At 35.1% G+C, this 18777-nt stretch overlaps 1 protein-coding gene across 2 annotated transcripts in view; it reads right to left on the bottom strand.

Moving 5' to 3' along the window:
- Positions 1-18777, bottom strand: part of LOC149774324 (uncharacterized) — a 57973-nt gene that overhangs the window by 12416 nt on the left and 26780 nt on the right. For both annotated transcript variants that reach the window (XM_089945458.1, XM_089945459.1), the window contains exons 2-9: positions 17405-17630; positions 15877-15981; positions 13939-14154; positions 10655-10880; positions 9123-9307; positions 6574-6753; positions 2109-2273; positions 1365-1504 (exon numbers count right to left, since the gene is read on the bottom strand). In XM_089945458.1, the coding sequence (XP_089801584.1) occupies positions 1365-1504; positions 2109-2273; positions 6574-6753; positions 9123-9307; positions 10655-10880; positions 13939-14154; positions 15877-15981; positions 17405-17591 (1404 nt within the window). In that variant the 5' untranslated portion in view covers positions 17592-17630. The remainder of the gene's footprint in view (positions 1-1364; positions 1505-2108; positions 2274-6573; positions 6754-9122; positions 9308-10654; positions 10881-13938; positions 14155-15876; positions 15982-17404; positions 17631-18777) is intronic.

Below are 18777 nucleotides of genomic sequence, written 5' to 3'. Positions count from 1 at the left end.
CAAAGAATTGCTAACAATATACAACTGGTATTGATTGTGGAATGATTCCAAAGCAATGAAAGTTAAGGCTAAAGATTACGTCACTATGTGGAGGAAGGATATATTACTGTAATATACTATTCCTCAAGATCTATCAACACAGAAAGTTTAAATAGTCTATGGCAGATAGTCTATGGTGGAAACTAAGCCTGAATCATTTTTATTTAATGAGGCACAGAGAATGCAACGAACAAATGACTGAAAATACCAAAATTACTGAAGCATAAAAACCAGGTTTGACAAGTTACACTCCTTAAGATGCACTCACTTCCAGTTTTCATGCAAGTAGGTGAAACTGGTTCTGAGAAATTAAAGGTGTAACAGAAAAGATAACTGAAAATTCAAAAGACACACAAGTCAGAAAATTGGGTTATGTGACATCCATTTAGTACAGTTCAGTTACCCTCCTTGAAATGCGTCCATATATTAATATTAATAATTGTAGGCGAGTCACTTTATTCACTATGCACCTGCACAAGTCATTTCATTTAGATGAAAATTATTTTATCTCCTCCCAGCAAAGAGATATTAATTGAAAGCACCACAAGGAATAACCAATCAGCTTCTATGCTTTAAAAAGCTTGTCAGGTTAAGACAAAGCTTTGTTGTAATATTTATACTTTAGATTTTCCAATTCACATCAGGCAAAGTCTCCAACACATTTCAGGCATTCCAATTTGAAGATAAGGAGGAATTAGACATGCAAAAAGTAATGTTGAAAATAATCATTATGGGTTTTAAATCACATCACTTTATCAATTTAAACTGATATCAAATGCAGCAATTTGGACTTTGCAAGTCAATTATTTTAACTGGTGTACAACAGTCTCAAAAATTCTAGTGGAATATTGGTCTTAGCATTTTGAGAAACTGGAAAACCATGTGGAAAGAAGTTGTCCTGGGAGGACAAAACCTCATGCCAGAATCTGGTATTGAACCTGTGTACCCAAGGTCTTCACAATGAACATGTTACTAATATGCTATCCAGATATAAAGCCAATAATAATCAAAATAAAAGTCTGTTGAAAGTCATTTTTATGATATATTGACTGATTGGTGCTTAAAACAGCACATCCGTACATAAATAACTATTTAATGCTGAGTGAACTGAGTAATACATGATGCCTAAAAACACAATAAAGCATCTGATCCAGAATTGTCTAGTCAGGATTTGAAACTGAAATCCATGGACTGTGAGTCTGGAATGCTAATCACTAGGCTTCTTGAAAGCTACAAGATGTAGCATTAACATGTACATGGTGGTAAGAATGAACCAATAATGACAATTAGGAATTAAGGCCAGTGTAACTACTTGACAGATTTACCTTTACTGACGCTAAGGCTCCTGCAAGAGTTGTTGGTGGCAGTGATGTGGTGAAAATGAACCCTGAGGCATAACTTCGGATCATGTCTATTGTCTTGGCTGTACCAGCTACATATCCACCTATATTACCAAAGGCTTTGCCTGAAAGAGGTCAAGAATTTGGATTGTCATAAAACTGGACAATTCTTTGATATGCATGACGATGGTTTCATTAAGACTGTCAATATACACCTTGTACAAATACAGTCAACCACATGAAAGCCATTTTTAATAAAATAAAAAAAATCCATTTGATCAACAGACAGACATTATCTCCTGTTTAATATTTTACACACACATTATAAAAGTGTATAGATATTCTTAAAAAAAATATTTTTAAAAACTTGAAATTTTAAAAATGACTCCAAGCAGTAAAACAAATGCAAATGAATTATCTTCCTAGTAACACAGTAACTCAATAGGTACAGAATCCTAGATTTATCATGAAAGAAGATGATAAAAATGTACATTTTCAAATATATTCATAACCTATTAAATCTGAAAAAAAGATACTTCTACATGGGTCTTATTTTTAATTTGATTGCATAACATAATATTAATGTAATTTGAGGATTCATTGCACTTTTTCTTCATCACAGGTGGTTCATTCTAAATTTGGTATTTCAATTTGCTGTTTACAGCCACCATCAGGTCCATACAAATGGCCACACCTAGAATGAAGGCCTAATATGCTGAATAATCTTACCCAGTGTTCCTGAGATTATGTCCATTTTGTCCAGGATGCCATCTCTCTCCCCAATCCCTGCCCCATGATTCCCATAGAGACCAACGGCATGCACCTCATCTACAAATGTCAGAGCCCCATACTTGTGCGACACTTCACACAGCTCCCGAGTTGGGCAGATTGCACCTGTCAGGTAAAGGAATATAAATCAGTCAGGAACAAGAAATGTTTCATGGCACATGTATGTCAAACCAAGAACTTAAATGCACACCTTATGAAGGTGTGGCAGATGGTCAGTATGGATGGATGGAAATGGGTACAACTATACGCTTCTATCATTGTGGTGGCGGGGGTGTACAAAAATATACAAGCTGAAACTTTACTATTATATAGCAGAATCTCATTGATCTTAATTCCTAAAGGGATACAATATTTTCTCAAGCACAGAGGAAATGCATAAAATCTGTATAGATCAGTAACTGTAGATAATCAAGGTGCCTGTCCAATCATCATCTTATTTCTACTTCAACCACCTTACCTCAACTGTACACCATTTATTTCAAATGTCTGTACACATCACAAGTCATCAAAGTAACCTCCAACAATTTCATTATACAGTTCAGTCAGCCTTAAGCATCCCTATTTAAAAATCTGACCCAAACCACTGTTATTGTGCAAGTCTATAACACAAATGATTACTTGAACATTCACATCTCCTTGTACTGTAAATAACGAATAGCAATGACTGAATACTATACTTTTAGAAACTTTCATGGGGGACACAATTTTGATGGTCTTCAATGTTGCCCCAAACCATGAATTTAATGAAACAAAGAAAAATTAGCTATGTGTGATAATGAACCAACCTCCCATTTTCTTACTTTGTTTTATTCCTAAATATTTAACAAAGTTACTAGTATTAAATCTATGTCAATACTGTAATCTGGTAATAAAATAATACTTTGTGCATGTGTTTGTTTTACATCAACCCTTTGGAAAATAAGTAATAAAGCATTTCATATTGTTCCAATGCATAGCAATAAAGTATCTAGTAGCTGTAATTTTCACTTACTGCTTTAAATTGATATGTGAATGTAAGAATAAAAATGTACAAGAAAAGCGTAATGTATTTAAACACTAGTATTACAGAAAATTAAAGAAGGAATAATAAAAAATACCAGGATATAAAAATAAAATTTTATACTTTTTCAAATCAATCCTACATTCAAATGTAAGTGTTGCTGAAAAATTTTAATCCTCCTAAAAGCACATTTCATTTTATCCATGCTATAGCTGGAGGCACTAATATCAATGAAAAACACTAATTACAGCAGAGTATTAGAGTTCCCACATCACCGAATTCAGGACACAGCCACTGTATCAACACTGTGTCAGTCAAGTTTCATGGCACACACAGTAACTGTCAGGTAAATAATCCATGAATTGCAGAATTAAACAAGTGCAGCTTTCTCAAAACCACTAATAGTTAGGTCCAATCCTTCACTCACTGTTGCATGAATTGCAGTTACCCATTCAGTGAAAACTGGAATGTTTAATTAAGTTGCAAGGTTTACTAATACAGTGCCATAATCATAACCAGTAATAGCTTTTCTGTGATGGTTGGCATGACCTATTTAGTATACTAGTTATGGAAGTATGCTTTGGCTGGCATGACCTATCTAGCATACTAGTTATGCAAGTATGATTTGGCATGCATGACCTATTTAGCATACTAGTTATGGAAGTATGATTTGGCTGGCATGACCTATTTAGCATACTAGTTATGGAAGTATGATTCAGCTGGCATGTCCTATTTAGCATACTAGTTATGGAAGTATGATTTTAATTCTTTATTTATTTTACAATCTAGTGGTTGAAGCTGGTCTGCACAAATGGCAGGCACAAACAAAGGAGTGATTCCACTGCCTTTCAATTTAGTTAGCATCTTTGCACTTTGGTGGCATCAGGTTCCTTTATGCTCAGCACTCAGATGAAAACATTGCGTAAATGACTGATCCTAACTGGGGTTTTATTTGTGCTCATAGAGGTGGTAGTACTGCTTTAATGTCATTGGCTTCCACTGATGTTATTCAACTGGATGAAATCATGGTGTAATTACTGAAATTGTTAGATCTTTGCTTTGTGCTCATACATCCAGTAGTTTTGTTTTAAGCATTCACGTGACCACTATCTACATCAGCAAAGTTTTATTCTTTTGTATATTTTATTTGGGGTATTTGTGGAGGTTCAACCAAGTTAAATACCTACTACACCACTCTCTTGATAACTCATGCACAACGGGGTCCACAAACATAAACCACACTATAAACGAGGGTGCAAGTAACCGAGGGACCTACAAAAATTGAAAAAAATCTGCTCAGACATAGAGAAAACCTCAGGGGTGGGGGTGTTTTAGGAAACTGGGCTGTTTAATGATTGAATCCTCGTTTTACAATCACGTTGAAAATAATTGTTAATAACGCGCTTTTTCTAATGAAGTTGTTTGTTATTCTGTATAAATAACAGTTATTTTCAAAATGTCCAGCATGTAAGACCGTTTAAACTGGTTTCAACAACCATCATGTGTATGCAAAAACATGTGTATTACATCACTGCTTTTTGTTTTGTTGATTAGTCTGGTTCCTGGAGTGCTATTTAATAGTATACTGCCAAGTCAGAAGTCAATGTTGCAGGGAACTAGACTAACTGGTGATACACCACCAAACAAGATTCCTTTTTTTCAAAAACTAGAGACATTTATTTCAAGAGTCAATCGTCTACGTCGAAACTCAATTTTTATATTGTTCACTTAATACAATATTGATGTCGTGATTTCATTGGAAGCAATAGTGAAACTTCTTATCATCCTTGAGGATATCTCTAAGTGCCAGTTCAGGAAGTCTCTAGAACTTGCTTGCCCACAACGGTTCTCATCTGTGAAACCAAGCTCTTTATTCTATGAAGTATTCGTTTCACTTGGTTGCCTTGCTATCTTTGATCATAGTTATGAATGAGTTGGTTAATTTAAGGTAGTTTATGTTACATACACAATAAAATGTATAACAGTGTTCAATTGATCAAATGAAGTAAGTTCACTCAACATACGACCTGGGCCACTAGATTTTAAGTATGCAGGATTTGCATACCTTTTACCTTTTCTTTTATTCCACCTCTTTTATTTGATTCAAAAGACATAATTAACATGATAATACAATGGAGGCCAACTTTTAATTCAGTGCAACAATACAAATACTTCTGCAAATCAGTTATCAAAACATGATCGACACTTACTTAGGTTCTCAGAGAAATGCTTGCGGACATGGCTGTTACGGTAGATTGCCACATTTTACGTTTAAAAATACATTGCATTTATGATGATTACACTTAAGAGGAATGAAAAGATAGAATTAAAACACAAATTTCACTTAATAAAAATTATTTAATTGGCACAGAAATATTAATGTACTGCCTACATCTAGACATAAGTGACATTATCATTGATAGAAACTTCCTTGAATTTCTTTAATTACAATGTACTAAGAATGTCATTTGGAAAAAAAAATGTAACCAATTATATGACTTCTTATTAAAAGTTGATAATTTCAAAATGCTGATTAAAAGTTTCAGGTCCTATCTACCGTTTTCGACCATAAAACAAGCGATATATCAACATTTCAGTTACCAATTTTGATAGCGATTTTCTTAAAGTTCAAGAACTAGGGATCATTTTTTTGTGTATTTTCTGGTTTAAAAAATGGGATCCATATCTGACCCTGTGTTATAAGCAAGTTCGCGAGTTATCAGGGCGCGAGTTATTGAGGGAGTGGCGTATTATGCAAACTTTAACAAGCAAAACCATGAATTTAAGTACCCACATAACTAAATGATACCACAGTATGGCATATACTGTGAGGAAGTCAACAGTCACATCTTATACTGTAAATAATGATCAGCAATGACAGAATTTATAATATACTCAAGTAATAATATTGTTAGTAGTAAAATTATTCTGAAGTATGTTTCAGTAGTATGATAAAAGGAAAATTTCCATGTTTTATCAAGCAGCACAGCAATAAATAGCTTTTGCCTTAAGGTCATAACAGACGTCAACTGCTGGACTTAAGATATCTCAGAAGTGGCAGTGTGGCCTATCAGTAGTCAATGCAAATTTAAGATGAAATAGGTTGTAGGTTGCATGTCACCATGGTTAGCAATTCACTTTACGTAGCTAGCACAAGTCAAGCCAACTACAAATTGAAACCTGTATCAACAGTAGATTTATCCTACAAATGGACTGGCCCCTGCTGAAGGGGGAGTTATGCTCTCAAATGCTTCAAACCATGGAACATGGAATGAACTGGTAATAATGAGCCACAAAAAGGCTCAGTATGTATTTAACTTACAAACCCAAACATGGCGAAATTGTGTATACACGTATTTAACTTACAAACCCAAACATGGCAAAATTGTGTATACTGAGGCTTACCATCCATTGAATGCACAGTTTCAAAGGCCACAATTTTCGGAATAGTCCTATCCACCTGCTTTAGTAGATGTTCTAAATGTTCTGGATCATTATGCCGAAAGACATGCTTAGGCGCTCCACTGTTCCTTATCCCTTGAATCATGGATGCATGATTACCATGGTCAGAGAATATATGAACACCTGCAACAAAATAAACCGAACCTAGTAACTGTTACTGAACCTACAATAATTGTAAAAAGTACAGCAATTATTATATTACAATTATTTCACAAAGAACAACATTATCATATCAAAATAATTTCATAAAGTACAGCATTAAAATTTCATAAAGTACAGCATTATTATAGTAAAGTTTAAATACAGTCTCCACTGATATTTAAGTGTTATTAAATTGTCTCAAATTTAGAAAACAGGGCATATTAACAATAATTATTTTTTGTTAATTAATGCAGGACTAGTGTTTCAATGTTACACAAACAAGTGTTCTGCAGAACACAATGTCTGACATGAACACAAAGATAACATAAACCATTATCACTATGTATTCTGCTGGCACTAGAAAAGTGAAACATGCCTCATTATATTAATGTAAATGAAACAAAAATGTTCTTCTAATGGGAGTCCTTCCTAAACTTAAATTTATTTTTAAAAATCATCCTCTGTAACAAAACAGTGCCAAGTGTGTGTGTGTGTGTGGGCCTTGGGTTCAATGTGTACAATCATACCAGATATATGATAGTCACAAACATAAAGTTGAGTTTACAAGTAAATGAACTTTAAGTGCTGAATTTCTAAATATATTCTAAGCTAACAAAGTTACACTGGAGTACATGTATATCAACTAAGTAGAATTGATGAATGAATAATTTATAATGTACTAGTAAACATCTAGGGATGTTTTTGCCAGCATTCATTCCAAAAATGGAAACAAGTGGCACCAATAGCCCCTATTATGTCAAAAAGTAGGGTAAATTGGAAAGAAAAGGAGTCACAAATACCCTTACCTATTTCTTGTTTAGCGAGAAGAAAAAAAGAACACATATCACTATCACAGGCACTTGTGTTGTGGATTTATTAATTTATACAATTCTTATTCACTGGTCTAGTTTTCAATGAGCTGATGCTGATTCTGGCTACAGTATGGTCTTGTACAATCTTCTAGTCTGCTATAATAACCATGTCTTTTGTTCAGGACATGGTCGTTTTACTTTGCAAGAAAACTAGCAAACAGTATTCAAGACATGGTTATTTTACTTGACAAAGAAATGTGAATGTATTTTAAATTTTTAACATAGTTTTACCAACTTTAGTCATATCGCTATGTCTTCTGTGTGGTAGTTCATAGTGGTCTAGCACTAGGGCATCATACAACAGACATGTAGCATCATGTCCCACCCAGTCACACTATCCTGAAACCAGGCTGAATAGTCCTAACACTAGCCTCTAAATACTGATTGCCAAGAGAGGCAGCTGCTAGTACTATTCTTATAAGCCTCTGGTATGACTTGACTGGGGTTCGAACCTGGTGACCTACCACATCCAAGGCAGACGTTTTAACCACTTAGGCCTCCTGGGCAGTCTGAAGGAAACTAAAGAAAACAGTGTCCATTGCACAGAACATGGTTGTTTTACTTGACAAGGAAACTAAAGCAAACAGTAACCATTGAACAGGACACGGTTATTTTACTTGACAAGGAAACGGTCCATTGTACAGGACATGGTTATTTTGCTTGACAAGGAAACTGTAGCAAACTGGGTCCATTGTACAGGACATGGTTGTTTTACTTGACAAGGAAACGGTCCATTGTATAGGACATGGTTATTTTGCTTGACAAGGAAACTGTAGCAAACTGGGTCCATTGTACAGGACATGGTTGTTTTACTTGACAAGGAAACTGTAGCTAACTGGGTCCATTGAACAGGACACGGTTATTTTACTTGACAAGGAAACTGTAACAAACTGGGTCCATTGAACAGGACACAGTTATTTTACTTGACAAGGAAACTGTAGCAAACTGGGTCCATTGTACAGGACATGGTTATTTTACTTGACAAGGAAACTGTAGCAAACTGGGTCCATTGCACCAGACATGATTGTTTTACTTGACATGGAAACAGTCCATTGTTCAGGACACTTACACTTACAGGCCATTACTTCTTGGCCTTCAATCAACCAGATATTACTTACTGACTGTCTATCAACCAGCCTTTCAGTTTCAGTTTACTTAGGGTTGTTCCAGTAAAATAATACACTTGGGACCCCTGAAAGGCACTTTCAGTTTTGGAACAGCCATCCACAGATCCAATTCTGATTTTTTAAAATCAATTTCATATAAACTCTTTGAGTGATCAGAGTACCCTGGAATATATTTTTCAAAGAAATGCATGTTGAAATGGAACAGCCCTTAACAAAATTTATATTTTCAAATTACCAAAATATCTTACTAATTTTCTCTTTTTTAAACACAATTTGTACTAGTTCTCACCCCAACTAAAACTGTAATATTATAATATCTCATGAAAGCGTTTGACAAAGAGCATATACTCACCAGGTAGGGCCTTTCCCAGAGTGTACAGTGTGGAATCATTTGCTACATAACATGATGTAAACAACAGTGCAGCCTCCTTCTGGTGTAAGGATGACAGCTCCCTCTCTAGGGCCTCATGAAGTGGGGAGTTCCCTGAGATGTTCCTGGTGCCACCTGCCCCTGCACCATGTTTCTCCAGGGCATCTCTGAGAAACCAAAAGACATATACAACTTACAAACACATCTAACATTTGAAACTCTAGATACCTCAGTGTTCAAAATAGCTGACTTGTTTCTTGGTTTATTTTTTCATTAACAAATGTCAGAAAAAATCTTTCTCTTTTTTATCAATCAGATGAAATAAGCTATGGAGTTATACTGCTATAATCAAAATCAAACAATGCTTGACGTAATTAATTTGGTCAGACATAATTACAGAAAAAATCACCTTCAGTGTTTACTGCATAAAATTCTGCACAGATGTTGGAAAAAAGAATCTCTTGAAGGGTCTGATGCTATGTTGTCTGATTAGAATCTCCAGGAACTGACAATAAGACCAATTTTGTTCTCATAACTGCTGGGTCCTAATTCCATATGATATTCTGGAGTGATAAGATTTTCAAATTAACCACTGTGACAGTCACAGTGGATGCATGACTGGCAATTGGGACAAACTAGACACCATTAGAAGACTTCTGATGAAAACCACCATTCTGATATTACCATCAAATCAGGAGAACTTGAGACAAAATTTTCAAAATGTTCAATGTGGCAGCCATATTTGCAGTTAGATCAGCGCTATTTTCTACAGGACTAACTAGATCTAACAAGAAGGTGAAATTGTGATTTTCAAGATGGCTGCCAAGGTCACCAAACCAGATGTCAGATCATCACCATTTTATTTAAGACCAACTAGGCAGCATAAGAAATCTCTTACAGAAAACCCAATGTTGATATGAATATCCATTCAGGAAGAGTAGCAATAATAATATTTTCAAGATGACTGCTGTGGTGGTCATACTGGATGTCTGAGCAGCACCATTTCCATTTAGAACTAGTTAGACCTTGGAATGAATGCGTCAGGGTAGTCCTCCAAGTAATTTAGGATTAGCAATAACAAACTTGTGCTAATGGATGGATGGATGTTGGATATATAATAACAGACAACAGTCAATCCTATAAGCCCTTCTGGTCTATAAAAGTACAACTTAAAATGGATCACAAATAAGTAAATTATGACACACTTATGGTTTTGTCTAAACAATATTGCATGGGAGAAGAAACTGACCCAAAGCCTTAGGTAAGAACAACCATCAGATGGAAAAGAGAGATAAAGCTAAAAGAAATTAAAATTGTAATTATGGGAAAACTAATGGATCTAAGATTGTAACATTCTTTTTCTCAGCCTGAATAATTTACTATCATATCTATCACTCGGATTTAAAACATAACTAGCTGTAGTGATATAGGATACAGAAAATCAACATAACAGTGAGATTCAGAGAAACGTTGGAAACCAGAGCACAAACTGATCAATTATACAGAAGCTGTACCTAACTGCCTGCTTGACTCCAGGATGCCAGCTCATTCCCAGGTAGTCATTACTACACCATACTGAGATGTCCTTCTTTGTGGGGAGACTGTACTCCTCTGCCAAGGGAAAACTATTCGCCTTCCTCAGAACCTTCTTGAAGATTCGGTACGAGTGGTCCCTTTTCTTTTTGTCAATTTGATCCGCAAAGAACTTCTCATAGTTAAAGTGGTGTTCTGGTTCAGAACCTTGAATTTGTAATAATGTGTCAGCATTAATATCTCACAAATACTGGACCTACATCTAAGAGATTTTGAAAACCTATGGGCAAATTAAAAATGACTTTAAGGTAAATGAAATCTGATCATGAAAACAAAGAATGTTAATTCAAACCTTCAAGATTAACAAATGTAAACTCCAAAATAATCAGGAGATTTATTAAAAGATTAATTTAGCTGCATAATAGCCTATGATAATCTTTTATATCTAAGTCTTGTAAATGCCAATACTTCCTTGAGAGATGAGATCAAAATGTATTCACTTTTTGACATCTTAGTCTTGTAGATGTCAATACTTCCTTGAGACATGAGATCAAAATGTATTCACTTTTTTGACACCTTAGTCTTGTAGATGTCAATAATTCCTTGAGACACGAGACCAAAATGTATTCACTTATGTCAGCAATTATCAAAGTGGGCCAATTTTATAGTATTTTCTCTTATCTGCAATTTTTCTATGCTGAACAGGCCCCCAAAAATGTTTGGTTATCCCGTTTAAGCAACAATCTTCCCACAACAGTTATCTTTCTAAACCAGCAATTCAGCAAGAAATTAAGTTTCATTTGTGTCACTACATCTATGTGTATATATTTAACCTCTCCTGAACAGCTCTGTCCCTTAAGCAGCTGATGGTTAAGCATCCTGTTGGTGACTGCTACATGAGGATGAACCCATAGATAACTTCTATAAAGATGAAATTACTATTTTTTTTATTATGAAGGATGTTCTTATTTCCACACACAATTCAGCATAAACCTGGTCAGAGAAATGAATATGTGTTATTGCTTCCAAGGATATACTGTACATCTCTCACACATTTGCAACTTACTTTGTGAAATATTTATATATTCAAGGTTAGTCCATATATAATTCAAAGGTGAAATCAATTCTTGGAGTAAAATATTTTTCTTCAATAATATTTACTAAATTGTAATACGTTTGGAGCACAAATCCAAGCTCCCCTTGGACAGAGAGATTGGCTTCAATAATGTCCATACATCACTTACTACTTAAGTGAATACACACAAAGTGAATACACACTCTCCACCAGGTTTTAAAATGTAACTATAGAGAAGTTGGAAGAATGTACCCATATTATGATCAGATAAGTAGTACTAAAGAAACAAATTTATTCCAAAAATTGGTTTCCTCTTCAAATATGTTACCCCATCATAATACTTTATCAGAATTGGTAAGAGGTGAAGAGAGTTACATCCCTTTATCTTGTAGTGGGCACAGTTTTGGTCCCTTGATGTATTTTCAAGCAGTTTTAAATCTCAACTGAGATACAGGCTAGAACAAGCATAGAGCTAAAACAGATACTATTCTCTCCACTGATTCAGCAAATATTGAGTGCAATGTCATTGTGAAACTGCTGAAAGACATAGTACCAGTCAAGATCAATCTTTTACACCAAGTTTTAGTCTCAGTGTAAGTCAAGATCAATCTCTTACAACAAGTTTAAGTCTGAGTGTAAATCAAGATCACTCTCTTATACCATGTCTTAGTACCAGTCATGATCAATGTCTTATACAGTGTTCTAGTACCAGTCAATATCAATCTCTTACACCATGTTTTAGTCTAAGTGCAAGTCAAGATCAATCTCTTATACCATGTCTTAGTACCAGTCAAGATCAGTTTCTTATACTATGTTTTGGTACCAGTCAAGATCAATCACTTACATGCTTAGTCTGAGTCCCAGTCATGATCAATCTCTTACACCATGTTTTAGTCTAAGAGCAAGTCAAGATCAATCTCTTATACCATGCCTTGGTAACATTCAAGATCAATCTCTTACACCATGTCTTAGTACCAGTCAAGATCAATCTCTTACACCAGGTCTTAGTACCAGTCAAGATCAATCTCTTACACCATGTCTTAGTACCAGTCAAGATCAATCTCTTACACCAGGTCTTAGTACCAGTCAAGATCAATCTCTTATACCATGTCTTAATATCAGTCAAGATCAATCTCTTATACCATGTCTTAGTACCAGTCAAGATCAATCTCTTATACCATGTCTTAGTACCAGTCAAGATCAGTTTCTTATACTATGTTTTAGTACCAGTCAAGATCAATCTCTTACATGCTTAGTCTGAGTCCCAGTCATGATCAATCTCTTACACCATGTTTTAGTCTAAGAGCAAGGCAAGATCAATCTCTTATACCATGCCTTGGTAACATTCAAGATCAATCTCTTACACCATGTCTTAGTACCAGTCAAGATCAATCTCTTACACCATGTCTTAGTACCAGTCAAGATCAATCTCTTACACCAGGTCTTAGTACCAGTCAAGATCAATCTCTTACACCATGTCTTAGTACCAGTCAAGATCAATCTCTTACACCAGGTCTTAGTACCAGTCAAGATCAATCACTTATACCATGTCTTAGTACCAGTCAAGATCAATCTCTTATACCATGTCTTAGTACCAGTCAAGATCAATCTCTTATACCATGTCTTAGTACCAGTCAAGACCAAGTTCTTGTACCATGTTTTAATCTGAGTAAAATTCATTATCAATCTCTTACACCATGCCTAGTCTGAGTCCCAGGGAAAGTCACTCATGTGTAACTTCCACCTTTGTCAGCAGATACCTTTTATCATGTTTGTTGCTAAAAGGAGGGCTGGATTTGGGGAGTAGTGGATATAATGCTGATGTTTTTTATAATTGGGCAAAGTATCTGAAGAAGAAATCTAGTTTTGGTGTCACATTTTAAAGATTTAAATGGCATAGCAACTTCTAATATAAAGCTGTCTCTTGTGATGATAGAAAAGTGTATTATTTTCTAGCTAATTTTTCATTTAGTACTGAAGTATTTTTGACAGAATGGGAGCTGATTTACATTAGAACTGAGTGGTAAGGTAAAAAAAAAAACATCTGGAGATTTAAAAGGGTTGTATCTTTCTGAAGTACTAAGAAAAACACAACTTGTCACATTTTAAAATGGGCTTGGTAACAACTCAGTTAAATGAAGGAATTCATTAGTGGTTTTGTCATTACAGATTAATTATGTATATTCACACCTGTTGGTCCCTTTGTGACCTTTTTAGCCACATCCTTTGCTTCCTCTGCCCTGAGTCCCTGGGTGAAAATCTGGGAGCCATGCTGGACTCCTTGGGTAGGCATCCCAACACTGGCCTTGACTTCAGGTTCAACCTGACTTTTAGCCAAGACTGGTTTCAGTATTGCATCACTCATGTCAACATCACTAAGGGAAGCAGATACCACTGGCTCATGGGCTGTAGCAGGAATTAATGTAAATGAGAAATTTGGCTTTCATAACTTAACCATGCCAACAGTCATACAAGTTATTGTAACTTCCTAATGTGTGCTTCAGTGTTCATTTTTGGGACACTGTGACAGATAAAGCTTGAAGTCTTCTATTTGCCTGTGAATTAAAGATATCTCTGAAGAAAAAAGGTCATCTCTGAGAAGAGATATGAGTTACATCTCTTTTCATTCGGGTCATTCAATATTTAACAATGTCTATAATGGCATGTACAATTTCAGTTTATGGGTCCCAAAGAATAGCCACATATCGCTTCTTTTGATTTCCTATTGATCACTGGCTTTTCACATAAGCTGTCGTTTGATCTCAGAGAGTTGAACAACCGGCTAATCCAGATATTATTATTTAAAGTGAGATGTCTAACTTGCACAAGTTGACTGACCAAACAGTCATTCCTCTGTTTCATGTTCATACATGTATGTTAGCTGAGAATCAGCAGTGAAATTATTGTTTTGATATGATCCACAATACAAACTAAAATTGGTGATTATTTTAGGTCAGTCATGATATATTTTACAGAATGGAGTTACTGATACAGTGATTTTGTGTGGATCATAAATTTGGGTGAGAACAACATATACACACATTTCATAAATTTGATGAATACTGCACACAAATCAAAAAAAAATAAAAAAAATAATAATAATAATAATAATAATAATAATGAAATTCAGTGCATGATAATTGTTCAAAAGCCAAATTTGTAAAGGTGAACCTGCATACAGAGATCACCTGTGTACAAAGGTCAGTTTTGCCTTTTCCCATGGGTGACTACTACTGTCAGGCTTGACTGTATACAAGGTGAAGATCTGACATTATAGCATCAAGGTCCATTTACTGTGGTTTGTTGTTGTTGTTATTGTGGGGTTTAATGCCATTTTTCAGCACACGATAGGCTATACATGGCAGCCAGTATTAATGGTGGAGGCAGAATCCGGGAAAACCCCGGAAAGAACCACCGACCCACGAGAAGCTACTGGCAAGCTTTCTCACATACAAACATTGGCTGAATCCGCGACGCGAACCAGCGCAGACAGAGGTGAGATGGCAGCGATCCATAACGGAGAGCGCTTTAGACCACTTGGCCACTCGGGGCCCCTACTGTTGTTTGTAAATTTCAGTATGCATGCATGGCAGTAAAGAATAACAAATACTTTTTTAGTGTCTCAAAGTCAGGAAAATTTGTGTCTGTCTTTCATTAAATGTAATGGAAATTTGAACATGTCTCCAATTTCAGTCAACTTTTCCTTTTCGTACCTCTATGACAGACACTACCTTACTGTACTGACTGAAAAGCTCTCAAACAATGCTAAAAATATTTTCCAAAATGTTATGAAAAATCTGATTTTAGATTTTTACAAGCATAATCAAGCTCTACACATCAAGTCAAATTTAAATGTAAACTTTAAATTTAGACAGCAACTGATAAAAAGTACTCTCTATGGCTTGAATGTTGATATAAGGTGCTTTTCTGGGTGGAGTAAACTGGGCATCTCAGAAAATCACATACACGATTATCTTGGATTGCTGGTCACATATCCTTGCATAAACTGGAGCCAGGATAGAAACCTGGGGCCAGTATGCTAGAAATATAGTGTGCAACTAATGCACTATCCAGATCATTTAAGTTCACAGTATTTATGAATCAAACAAAGTTAGTAACTGCACATACCTTGTGCTGGAACATTGATGATATCCTCATGAAGTACTGTGCTGGCTGGCTTGATGCTAACATTCTGACTAGCAAGGAAAGGACACCGGCCCTTTGTAATTGCCCCTGTGAACATGAACATTATATTATTTTATTTCAATGCAGCTGACAAGTACAACTCTAACACCACCTCACAAAGGAGGCTCCTTGGTTCAGTGATTAATGTGATAGAGTGTATGAGTGCAGATATGAATCCTACCATCAGCTCAGCCTGGTTTGACTAAAATGGTGCATCTTTTGGCAAGGCAGTTTATTCCAATTGTCTGGGCACTAAATAACTTACAAGTATTGCCATGTTGTAAAACAACAAATAAAACCATCTCAATTCTTTACAGTTAATAACATCTATTAAAGAGTTCATAATTTCTATTGCCTATTACTGAGGTAAAATGTCTATTACATAAATCATAATGCTTATTGCCTATTACTGAGTTAATAATGTATATTACGTAGATCATAATGCTTATTGGCTATTACTGAGTTAATGTCTATTACATAGATCACAATGCTTATTGCCTATTACTCTGAGTTAATAATGTCTATTACACAGATCATAATGCTTATTGGCTATTACTGAGTTAATAATGTCTATTACATAGATCACAATGCTTATTGCCTATTACTCTGAGTTAATAATGTCTATTACATAGATCATAATGCTTATTGCCTATTACTGAGTTAATAATGTCTATTACATAGACCATAATGCTTATTGCCTATTACTGAGTTAATAATGTCTATTACATAGACCATAATACTTATTGCCTATTACTGAGTTAATAATGTCTATTACATAGACCATAATGCTTATTGCCTATTACTGAGTTAATAATGTCTATTACGTACATCATAATGCTTATTGCCTATTACTGAGTTAATAATGTCTATTACATAGACCATAATGCTTATTGCCTATTACTGAGTTAATAATGTCTATTACATAGACCATAATGCTTATTGGCTATTACTGAGTTAATAATGTCTATTACATAGATCACTATGATCACTGATACCAGATAAAGTGCCAATGCCCTGATAAGCTGAACTGTCACTCCCAAACTGATATGACTGACAGTGACAATACTCCCATTATCAGCTTCATTAGTTTCAATTCAATCATTTTGCATGGCCTTCAAATATGTAGTACTTGCATTTGTGCAAGTAGTTACAGTATAACTTACACCGTATCAACTTCATTGAAAAAAATATTTAACATGAGAACTAGTCAGATATTTTATCATTCTTGATACAGCTGGCACCATTTTTTGAATGATAATTCAATTGTCTTGATGACATAGTGGAGCTGCCTAATAGAACACACTGCAAAAGCCTTTGCAAATGATACAAATGTTTCCTTAAATGTCCTTTATAACCTGTGGTTGATGTTTAAGTGTACCCTCTAGAATTATAAAATTCTGAAAAGTCTGGACAAAATAATATTCAAATAAAAAAATGTGTTTTCTTTTTTTTAACACAGTAACTCACTAACCATTAGTATCAGTCAGCTCTTCTGCCATCTGGTTTTCAAAGGCATCAAAAGTTGGAATGGACATGTACCGCACCACTTTTGCCATGACTGGACATTTCTGGGCATTGGTCTTCAGAATATTGAGGGCATTTTTCTGCAAGTAGCTCACTGACACCCTCGTCAAAAATGGACAGCTTAAGACCTTCATTTTATCTCACCCTGATTTTAGTTCAAGTTGTGTATTGTTCTGCAAAAAAACAAATTGAATATTATAAGTTCCCTACTGTGTTTTTATCTTAATATTTGTCAAACTGCAAACTGCACAGACCCAGATCTACCATTACTTAATACAACAACAGATCTAGATCCATGCAGATTGTTAGGAGTATGCAGTAGAATAACATAGAGCATGACAATGTGAGAAGTATGCAGTAGAATAACATAGATTATGACCATGTTAGGAGTATGCGGTAGAATAACATAGAGCATGACAATGTGAGGAGTATGCAGTAGAATAAAATAGAACATGACAATGTGAGGAGTATGCAGTAGAATAACATAGAACATGACCATGCTAGGAGTATGCAGTAGAATAACATAGTGCATAACCATGTTAGGAGTATGCAGCAGAATAACATAGAGCATGACCATGCTAGGAGTATGCAGTAGAATAACATAGAGCATAACAATGTGAAGAGTATGCAGTAGAATAACAAAGAACATGACCATGCTAGGAGTATGCAGTAGAATAACATAGTGCATAACCATGTTAGGAGTATGCAGCAGAATAACATAGAGCATGACCATGCTAGGAGTATGCAGTAGAATAACACAGAGCATAACAATGTGAAGAGTATGCACTAGAATAACAAAGAACATGACCATGTTAGGAGCATGCAGTAGAATAACACAGAGCATGACAATGTTAGGAGTACGCAGTAGAATAACATAGAACATGACCATGTTAGGAGTATGCAGTAGAATAATATAGAACATAACCATGGCAGGAGTATGCAGTAGAATAACATAGAACATGACCATGTTAGGAGTATGCAGTAGAATAACACAGAGCATGACCAGCTGGCACATTATGTGAGCATATATGGGTTAATGTTGTTTGCAGTTGGACAAAACTTGTGAGTATAGATATAAAAAATACCAAGTTATCAAATGAATCATCCAATCAGCATTTGTATGAGCAGCCTAGATATGGTCTGTGTCACACACACTTTATTTGTTGGAAAGGCCATCCATTTTGGAAAAGTATCTTTTACAAGTATTTTTTCCTTCCAATATTTTAAGGTTACATTGGCATCATTTTCATCATGGGATAAATTGGTATTTTGAGATATGAATTTAATTTCATGTCAATATTATCATTCCAAATGTTAGCA

Source organism: Sinohyriopsis cumingii, unplaced genomic scaffold (assembly GCF_028554795.1).
Source record: "Sinohyriopsis cumingii isolate HCF-2022 unplaced genomic scaffold, ASM2855479v2 utg000349l, whole genome shotgun sequence".
Taxonomy (NCBI): Eukaryota; Metazoa; Mollusca; class Bivalvia; order Unionida; family Unionidae; genus Sinohyriopsis; species Sinohyriopsis cumingii.
The sequence above is the reverse complement of the archived record's forward strand: the minus strand, read 5'-3'. Positions and strand labels throughout refer to the sequence as shown.